Source organism: Lutjanus erythropterus, chromosome 2 (genome assembly GCF_056507025.1).
Source record: "Lutjanus erythropterus isolate fLutEry1 chromosome 2, fLutEry1.hap2, whole genome shotgun sequence".
Lineage (NCBI taxonomy): Eukaryota > Metazoa > Chordata > Actinopteri > Lutjaniformes > Lutjanidae > Lutjanus > Lutjanus erythropterus.
Window position 1 is genome coordinate 29,815,910 of NC_139318.1, and position 9,977 is coordinate 29,825,886.

The window sequence follows — 9,977 nt, forward strand, 5'->3', positions numbered from 1 at the left end:
ACAACAACAACCTTGTTTTTAAAAGTATTACATAATTTAAGTTGAATTATTAGTAGGATTATTATAGACTGTCTATGCTGTAGTCAAAGTGATTTATATATTGTGATAATTTATTACTGTAAACAATATTGTTTTTAGTCCTCAGAAGACAATTTTGTATTGTGTAACAGCCAAGCCTGACTTGGCCTAATAATTGATTGAAATTGTGATTTCAGTAGTCAAACACTTACCATCATTTTAAAAATTAATTCAATTTAGTATTCATTCGAATTGATAGTGTTTTTTTTTTCCAGAATGTGCCCTAAATAAACAATAATCCTTACCCAATCCTTAATCCATAACTAAATCTGACCCTTTCACTTTTACTTAAAAAAACACTCGGTTATAGTAATATTTTTAATACTTTGAGCGATAAAGGCACATTTTCATGGAGGTCCATTTCTGCTGATGTGACGGGGAAAAAAAGATCCTGTAAGTCTTTATGAGAAACTTTCTAAAATAATAAGGAACTTAATGAATGAATAATAACGACTTTGTATCTCAGTCATTGTGATCTCCTATTTTATGTATTTTCATTCAAAATTTTGTAGTGTTTTGATAGTACTGTTTTTAAATTTAGTTTTTAAAATATATTTCAGGCACTCCTCCACATACCACTAGAGGGAGCTTCTGTACCACCAGTGTTACATGAACCACAGTTTGAGAGTCGAGGACTTTACAGGATCTTTTTCTCATCGCATTGGCCAAAATGTGCTTCCATAAATTCTGCATCACTTGCAGCAGTTAATCTTTTTGGTTAAAGGGAAACACTTCAGCTTATTTTGACCTAAACATTTTTCTCTGAGATTTCATTAATCTCCTATCACTAGAGCTCCTGTCACAGATTTCATACAAGACTGAAGTGTAATTTATCTGTTAGTATGAATACAATTTGTTCAAATGAACTGTGAAACACAATACATATAAAAAGATTTATTTCATAATGCAAAGCACCTTTTTTCCATGGTACTGAACTATTTATCAAGCATTTTGACAAAAACAAACATTAAAAAAAACATAAAATGACGTGTTTTTTCTTGCTTAAACACATGAAGATTCTTTTCCCCAGATAAAGATGTTGAACATGGCACGATAGCCTTGAACTTTCACCTAAAAACATTTCTCGTCCTTTCTATCTGCTAGTCTGTGCTTCACTTTCATCCCTCTAACTCAAGGAACACGATTCTTTTGGCCACGGCCTCCTCACCATATTTCTGTTGCAGCTGCTGTCGGACGACAGGATCAGCTGAGCACAGGAGACCGTCGTCACAGCGTTTCCAAAATGGTCCTGCGAAGGAGCTGGGATTCAAGAGCAGATTCAGAGCATCAGAGACGTCCCCGCTGGTCTTCAACAGCGCTTTGGTTACACTGACCAAGTCCTACAATAGAAATAGTCAGGAGAGGTTAAAAATTATATAATATGACCAAAGAGAATATAATCAAGAATAAAGAGAGCATATTAAAGATAAGTGTCCTGCTTCAGGCTGCAGAGGGTCTGTAAATTTCCATAAATTTTCCAAGAGAAGTTAAAGGACCAGTGTGTAGGATTCAGTGGCAGCAGTGAGATTGCAGATTGCAAACACTTCACCTCACCTCCCCTTCCAAGTTGGCCGTAAAAAACAGGAAAGGTTCTATCTAGAGCCGGTGTTTGTTCTGTCTGTTCTGGCCTACTGTAGAAACATGGCAGTGCAACATGGCTGCCTCAGTGGAAGAGGACCTGCGCCCTCTGCAGATATAAAGGGCTCATTCTACGGCATCAAAAACACCATTTATGCCAACAAATCTCCGTAAATCTAACACACTGGACCTGTAAGCTCAGGGCTTTTGGAAGATTGCATTTTCTACTTATTTGGGAAGAAAAAACACGTGAAAAAGCAATACTAGATCTTACTGCATGTTTTGGTTAAAACTGGGGTTGCAATTAACGATTATTTTCACTCTCGAATAATCTGTCAATCATTTTCTTGATTAATTAATTAATCCGGTCAGAATGTTGTCAGTTGAAAAACAGGTCCAAACAAAAACACAACAGCAGTTCGATCAATATGTCAATCATTTTCTCCATTAATCATTTAGCTGTCTGGTCCAAAAAATGGTAAAAATATTCATCAGTGTTTTTGAAAGTCCATGATGACGTCCTTAAATATCTTGCTTTGCAGAGCTGCAACAATTACTCAATTAATTAAGTTAATCTCCAACTATTTTTATTATCAATTAATCATTCTGGGTTATTTTTTAGGAAAACAAATCTAAGCTTCTTAAATGTGGTTATTTATTTATTTACTCCTCTGTTGATACTGAAAACATTTGTTAGTTGCTGCCTTTGTGTGCAATTAATTTACTAGCATCTCATCTCTCTATAGCTCTTCTTTTGAAAACAAAATTAGTAACACTCTTGCACATGCACAGTATGTGCAGCCCACACTACTGTCAAAAATCCCATATGCTCCTGTCCATTCCCATGGAAAATTTCCACCTTGAATATTCACAGATTTTTGCAACCCTAGTCCTGTTGTTCGTTAGGATGCTGACTATCAAAAACGAAAAGACATCAACTCTCAATCACACTGAATCATCTTCTGCACTAGTGTTCACCTGGTTTGCCTTCTTCATCAGTTCTCTGATTCGCTGCATGTCCTCTTCCACCTGGACCTGAGTCAATGAGAAAGCAGTGTCTTTGCTCACTGTTGGCCGTGGGTTGACTGGGGCAGCTGCACTGTCACCAATGATGGACTGAGAGTCTTCCTCCTCTTGAGATTCACTGTCGAATATGAACAGGTGAGCTTTGGAGGTCACACTGATGGCTGCAGGCTCAGTGGCTGCAGGCTGAGGGCAGCTTGTCTCTGGCTGGCAGTTTCTATCGGAGGTCTGAGTCTCTTGGACGTCCTCCTGGAGGACAGGTCGAGGTTCAGAGGAGGACTGTGTGGAAGCAGCTGTGCCTGGAGCTGGGAGGGGCGGCTCTGTCTGTGTGGGATGCGTCGTCACTGTTTCTGTTGGGTTCTGGAGATCTGCAGCTTCGTCCTTGTCAGACTGAGAGACAGGAACAAGAGTTTAAATATTTAACTATCGACTCAGGACTTTTCCATGTCAGAATAATGTGGTCCTTTGCACAGCTTTTGTGTTCATTTGAGCAGACTATAGATAATAGCAACTAGAGCTTAAGTCATTTGTTTGTTGGTTCTTGTTGCAGCTTTTAAAATGTTTAAAATGAATTTACTGTTTTATAAACCAAACAATTAATTGAGAAAATACTTTGGAGATGAACTGATAATGAAAATTGTTAGTTGTAGTCCAAATAGCAACTAAATTCACTTAATGATAAAACTAATTATAAGAGAAATCCATTACCAAGATAAAACATTTTTTTACCTTTGATTAAACTTGTCAAACAAACATAATAACACTAAATCATTTTTAATTCCAGACTTGGCTTCCATCGCTTCCATCTTGAATAATCTATTAAGGATAAATTTAACAAATAAAACTGATGATTTGAAATTGTTAGGGAGAAAACGCCAGGTAATCAGGTGAAACTGTAAAACTCTGTCACTAGTCACAATAAAATTAGACCATTTCTGTACCTGTTTTATCTTAAGTACTTCTTATACAATACTTCATATGAGACAAAGTGTACACAGACATACACACAGCAACAATTTAAAAATAAAACAACCATCTGTTCGATTCTCTAGAATAATTATTTTTCAACACTGATCATTACAGACTTTAAAGCACATCATGGTTTGTCTTCCCAGTATATTCCTGGGTTCACATGTAGAGGCACACTGAAAATGCCTCGGTTTTCTCAGGTCCATGATTAGTTCCTGGATGTGTGAGTCTGTGCTGGATGTGGCCTCTATACTGTCTTTGAGTGGGTGGGTGTTTGCATGCATTTTAAAGTAACGCTGCCCTGCTTTGCCTTGCAGTAATAAGCGTGATATTTTGAAATCTGTGCAGTTTCTTACCTCACTTTCATCTTCAAACTCCTTCGTTGCCAACTCTAGAATCCCCAGCTTTCTCTTTTCTTTTTTCTTCTCTCCTCTCTGTGGCACTGAAACAGATTCTGTTCCTGCAAAACAAAACATTTTCTAAATCTCTGTGGTATAAAATCTTGTATGGATATTAAAACGCGGTCTTTGTTCGTTATAACAGACCTGCTGGTGTTGTTTCAGAAACATCAGTTTGTCCACTCTCCTCCTGCTGACTCTCTGACACTGCTGCAGCTGCTGTACTCTTTCCTCTGGCTCTCTTAGAAGGCGGCTGGTCAACTGTTTTGTTATTTTGAGGAGCAGATTTAACAGACTTCAGTTTAATTTTCCTGATGGGTTGGGGAGATGATGATAATTGCTCAGCAGAATTCGATGATGATCTGAGTTTTTTGCCATAAGGTTGAGGCGACAGTGACTCCTCGAGCTGAAGGTGCCTGCGACACGGTGTTTGTTTCAGCCTGGGGGAGGCCCTCTGCCTCTCTCTTGGCTTCTTCTGAGAGGAGGTGCCGGTCAGGGACTGAGCTGCAGGAGAGTCCTCTGGCATGCTTTCTTTTAGTGGAGAGATGATTGTTTGTGATTCATCCGTTTCTGCGCGCTCAGCTGGAACAGGATGAGCATCTGTCGGTGGGTCCAAACCAGGTCCCACAGGCTGGGAGGAGTTAGATGCTTCAGCTTCTACAGTCTCTACTTGTGTGCTTTCAGCTGGTTGTTTTTCTGCCTGAGGGTTCACATGTTGCTCTTCATCTTTGGGACAGATGGATGTTTCAGCTTCTACAGCAGTTTCTGGTTGTGAGCTTTCAGCTGGTATGGACTGGACGTCAATCTGTGGAGACACCAAGTTGCCCTATAAAATCACATACAAACTGATTATAAATAATGTGTTATAATAAGGATTTACTTTAAAGGGATTTGGATTATTTATTTTTAAAAAATCTATATCAGTTTAGGTGTACACTATATTAATATTTTCACTACTTTATCTTGCCATCAGAACACCTTTTCTAAAAGGAAACCACAGGTGTATAAGCCAAATATCACTCTCTCTCACTCAACCAGACTCCTTTGGCAAACATAGAAATTTTACCTCACAGGACAGAGGTTGCTGGTCACCCACTGCCTCGATTGGCTAGTTTGCTTGTGTTATTGTGATGAATCTGAACTAACCCTTTAAAACACCAAAACCACAAAATAACAGAAATAAAGTAACAGATTAAGGCAGCAGTAAAAGAGCAACTCCTGTGTTCTCTGAGATAAAATGACCATTTTTGCCAAAAGAGTCTGCATGATTTGGAGAGAGAGCAATATTTGGCTTATAAAACAGGAAGTTCCCATCAGAACTGGCTGTCTGACTGACTGAAATATATTGAAGAATTAAACTGATTAGGGCTGCAGCTATTGAATATTTTAGTAATCGAGTATTCTACTGAAAATTCCATCAATTAATCGAGTAATCGGATAAAACATACTTTTGTTTAGTTAAAGAGCAATTATAAATATACATGAGAAAATAAGACATTTCACCTAATAATGAACCATTGGTTTCCTTTATTAGACAATCAATGTCTTTATTTTTAGATGCACATTGTTTAAAAACCCTGAACTTACACCAGCTGACCAAATTCACTGCCTTCACTCAAAAAACTAAGGATCTTACCAAGAAATGTTCTTATTTCTAACCTAAAAATGTCATTACACCTGATAACACACATTACTTAAAAGGTTAGGTGTTTTCCCCACGTGTTTCAATTGAACTTTCATTTGTGTCAAGCACATTTTAAGTTCTAGTTAAGTTTTAAGTTAAAGTCTTGATAAGATTTTGAGTTTTTGCAGTGTTCAAAATAAAATTATGATACCTGCTGTATTGGAGCACATTAGGCACCAGTGCTACTTGATGTTTTATCCATCAATGACTACTGAGCTAAAATTGACAACTACCCAGTTAGCTTTATTATGTTTTTATTTTTCACCCTCATCACTCTACAGCGCTGTGTTTTTACAGATTAAATAAAGCCTGTATGAAAGGCACGTTAGCCACGCATCGACAGTAGTCATAATTAATAGAAACCTAGTCCTCCGCAGGGCTAACGTTATGTTAGCAAGGTACAGTAACGTTAATCTCATTAATTAGCGCAACGTGTCCAGCTTGAAATGCTCCCACACTTTTGACATTTTCTGCCTTTTCTTTGTGCCTTTCTCTGCGCTTTCGTCCCCTTCTTCGTCGTTACCTCTACATCCATGGTTAAAACCGAATATATCCGCCGCCTCTTTCTTCTTCCTTTACGTGCGTGACGTCAGCGCGTTGTGCCGCATTAAAAGTAGTCCGGGCGAAATACCATGCTTTGAGCTGGCAAAATTAAACGATTCCTCGAGGCGGAGAAAATTCCTCGATCATTTTTTGTAATCGAGTCACTCGAATTATTCGAGGAATCGTTTCAGCCCTAAAACTGATATTGAATTTTTAGATCAGACTTTTATGTTTCTTCTACAAACAGGGGGCACTTTGACCACCGTCTAGTGTAGCTAATACAGTGACTGTGGTTAAGTACCTCATACAAAAACATTTAAAATAATCAGAACTAACCCTTTAACTGTGGTGTTTGCTGGGAGCAGTGAGCGCTGATTGTACCTGTGTGAGGTCTGCTTCAGTTGAATGTGTCTGAGGAGAAGCTGCAGCATTTTCAACTTCTGGCTTTTGATTTTCTTCAACCTGTGAAAAGTCAAATGAGAAACTTTAGAACTTCATGTCTATAAAAGATGACTGTGATCCCCTCCAGTTAAATTCCTTTATAGAGTACATACATATAGATTACATAAACAAATGTAAACAAAAGTGGGATGTTCTGTGGAAAAACACATTTTTCATAAAAATTTCACAAATAATATTGCACCAGTCCTCATCAGATGGGGTTTCTGGCTCAAGCCATTTCCTCGTAATTGCTTTCCTAACAGCTGCACTCAGATTTCCAAGAAAGTTTTTTGTTATTGGCACCATCCAGTGGTATTATCTTTAACTGCACCTCCCCTGCAGCCTCTGTGATATCAACCAGGGTTTTTTTTTTTTGATATTTTGAAACTGTCGAAAATTTTCCCCATTTCACAATGTAACAACTTTCAACAAACCACAATTTCCACACAGTCAGAGAAAGTAAGAGTGTGCGTCCTGCTCACAGTTCAGTTATAAAAATCCCAGCTCACCACAGAGTGTCTCTCCTGACGGGCTGCTGACAGCACAGTCAGCTGCCAACAGCCCCGCCTCACGCTGTCCAGTGTCACACTGCCCTCCATTTCTATTATCCTTCTCCACTTGTGGTCATTTTGAGACTTGGTTTTTGAAAGTGTACAGCCTGCCATGCTGTAGCTCATGCACTGCTCTGCATACAAGAACAGCTAAACAAACAAAAGTGTAGAGTTCGGACCAACAACACGTGAGTCGACTTTGGGTCTTGACTCATCAGTTTTTTGGGGGAATCACGATTATTTTAATGACGGTCAGTGTGACATTGACGTGATCTTGCAATATTAACATTACTTGGACTTTTTTTTTTTACCATAGAGGGGAACTTTTAAATCTTGAAAGTCCTCATCTGAAACACAGAGACAACATAACATGCTAATAACTGCTTACAACATCGTTTCTCTTGTATCATTTGGCCGTATTGATGGCTGGCTATCTGTTAGAACTGCGCTATCTTTGCACATAAGGGAAGGGGACAGAAAAGCACATTGTAATATTGTAGGACAATGTACCAACAAAAACAACTGATGGTGACTAAACACCTCTCTTGGCACTGTGCCAACAAAACCTAAATATTAAAAGCTTAGGATGTATTGTGGGATTTCTTAATTGGATTACACTGGACTTTTGTACTGTAGTTGAAAACTCTGCCTTTTAATGTTGAAAAAAACGTGTGATACAGAGAAAAATTGAAACCTAATTTACCCGACTAATTACCTTGGTCTTTCCCTCTGCTGCCGTGTCCTCTGCTGCCGTGTCCTCTGTTGCCTTGTCCTCTGCTGCCGTGTCCTCTGCTGCCTTGTCCTCTGTTGCCTTGTCCTCTGTTGTTGACGCCTCCTCCACCTCTGACTGTCTCTGTGCCAGTATCTTCATGTATCGGGATTTCATTGACTGCCAGCTGTGACTGGTCACATGCTGCATCGCCATTTTCTGCCAAAGCCGGTTTCCTCCAATCTCAGCCTTGTGCTTGCTGACATAACTCAAAATGGCAGCGTCATCTTCATTTGTGTAGGGAATCCGGCCTAGTTATAATGAAACAACGACAGCCGGTTTATACATGGGCAGATTTAAAACATAGGAACAGAATAACAAAATCCAAATTTGATAATAAATGGTACAGGCAATACAAAACCAGTGGAGAGTTTTTTTTATTTAACACACTGCTGACAGGGGGTTGCTCAAATCTACATTAATACAGAATCAATACGGCTAAATGTGAGAATCTTTGATTACCCTCCTTACACAAAGTAAAGTTAGATCTTTCCATCATACCTTCTAAGCATACAGATGAGTTCTCTTTGTTATTGCTGAGTCTGGCAGATTGTCTCAGGGTCACTGAAGGCTTTAACCTGTAGTCCTCCACGTTCAGTTGTTCATCCGTGTCAATGCAGTCATGAATATACTGGGTGGACACGTACCTGAGGAGAAAAAACAGACAGTGCTTTTACTTCTTTTTAAAGTTAGTGACACAGTAACAGCATCTGCTAAATTTAATTATGTAAGTGATCCCATACATATACATGATGTTTGAACTGACTGTGCTAAAGTTTAAAAGGATTCTGTTGTTAGAAAAGAGGCAGAAAACCTCATATAGTACGGAAATTTCCATTTTATTCCTTTGATGAGTTTTTCCTTATCCAACTTGAGGGTTAAAGCACAGACGGTGTACAGATTGTAAAGTCCCCCCGAGGTCAATTGTTATTTGTGATACTGGCTAAATAAATAAAATAACTGCAACCAGTGGTGAATGATATGGATAATTTTTGTATTTCAAGTTCTGACACCCGAAATGTTCATTTAGTTTTTATAGAAAAGTTCATCAAAATAACTCACAGATATACTTTGGCTTTTACAGACATTTAGCTTAAGAATTCAAATTAAATCTTTTGATGTTATCTGTCAAAACAGATATTATTATTATTATTATTATTATTATTATTATTATTATTATTATTATTATTATTATATTTATGAGGTATGATTGTTTTTATCAACAGCATTATGTCAGGAACATAAACATTTTCTGCAGCAACCACAGCCCAGTCCAGCACCTACCAGTGACCAGCAGTTTCAGGAATGAAGGATCTCTCCTCTGGGTCCATCAGCAGGATCGCCCCTGGCTGCTGGACGTTGCACAGCATCCCTCCTCCAGCTTTGATGAGAGGCTCGAGTTTAAGTTTAGCAGGACCCGGCCGCAAGTAGAAGGTCATGGGTTCACCATCCACAGACATGAAGAGAACCGGAGAGATGTCAGATTTGACCACATCCTGCAGTTTGGACGACATGGTCAAAATGTCTCACCTGGTGGAAGAGGAGGAATGACAGTGTGGACAGTACTTAATACATGTCAAATATTGAAGGAGGCACCGTGTTACTAGGGATGTGCCGAACCTCTTTCATCACAATTTCTTCATAGATATTCAGAAAGCCTTATTTTCCACCATCACTAGCTTAAGCATGGTTACACTTTAGAATAATGGTGTAAATCATATACTTAATTTATATTTAACTAATAAAAGACTCGTGATGATTCAATGCTTGACTCAATCCACAAAAAGATTATTTCAAATCCATGTATTTGCTCAGCCTCTCTGAAACACATTTAAAAAAAATAATATAAAATACATTTAAGCAACTGGAATCCATCTGACTTGATGCATGCATGAATTAACATTCATTAAGTGAAGGATCTATTAAATGTTAGCAGCAATAAA

At 38.4% G+C, this 9,977-nt stretch overlaps 1 protein-coding gene across 4 annotated transcripts; it reads right to left on the minus strand.

Annotated features, from left to right (window-relative positions):
• Window positions 1–1,137: 1,137 nt before the first annotated feature.
• Window positions 1,138–9,563, minus strand: terf2ip (telomeric repeat binding factor 2, interacting protein). 4 transcript variants are annotated; one of them, XM_084736738.1, is made up of 9 exons: window positions 9,319–9,563; window positions 8,536–8,681; window positions 8,052–8,285; window positions 7,981–7,991; window positions 6,655–6,735; window positions 4,194–4,851; window positions 4,005–4,108; window positions 2,635–3,069; window positions 1,138–1,418 (listed from the first exon to the last, which is right to left on the minus strand). In XM_084736738.1, the coding sequence occupies exons 1-9, from the start codon at window positions 9,546–9,548 to the stop codon at window positions 1,197–1,199; spliced, it is 2,121 nt and encodes a 706-aa protein (XP_084592864.1). In that variant the 5' UTR covers window positions 9,549–9,563; the 3' UTR covers window positions 1,138–1,196. The 4 variants fall into 4 exon arrangements, with proteins under 4 accessions (XP_084592864.1, XP_084592862.1, XP_084592861.1 ...); XM_084736736.1 differs by having other exon boundaries at window positions 4,194–4,872; XM_084736735.1 differs by having other exon boundaries at window positions 7,981–8,285.
• Window positions 9,564–9,977: the final 414 nt, after the last annotated feature.

What these genes read in the sequence shown, in the direction of transcription:
- terf2ip (XM_084736734.1), bottom strand. Translation starts at nt 9,548, where the DNA reads ATGTCGTCCAAACTGCAGGATGTGGTCAAATCTGACATCTCTCCGGTT. An exon ending in CTCATCTGTATGCTTAGAAG is followed by an intron (nt 8,286 to 8,535) that starts GTATGATGGAAA and finishes CATTATAACTAG; the next exon opens with GCCGGATTCCCTACACAAAT. An exon ending in CAGCAGAGGGAAAGACCAAG is followed by an intron (nt 6,736 to 7,980) that starts GTAATTAGTCGG and finishes GACTTTTCACAG; the next exon opens with GTTGAAGAAAATCAAAAGCC.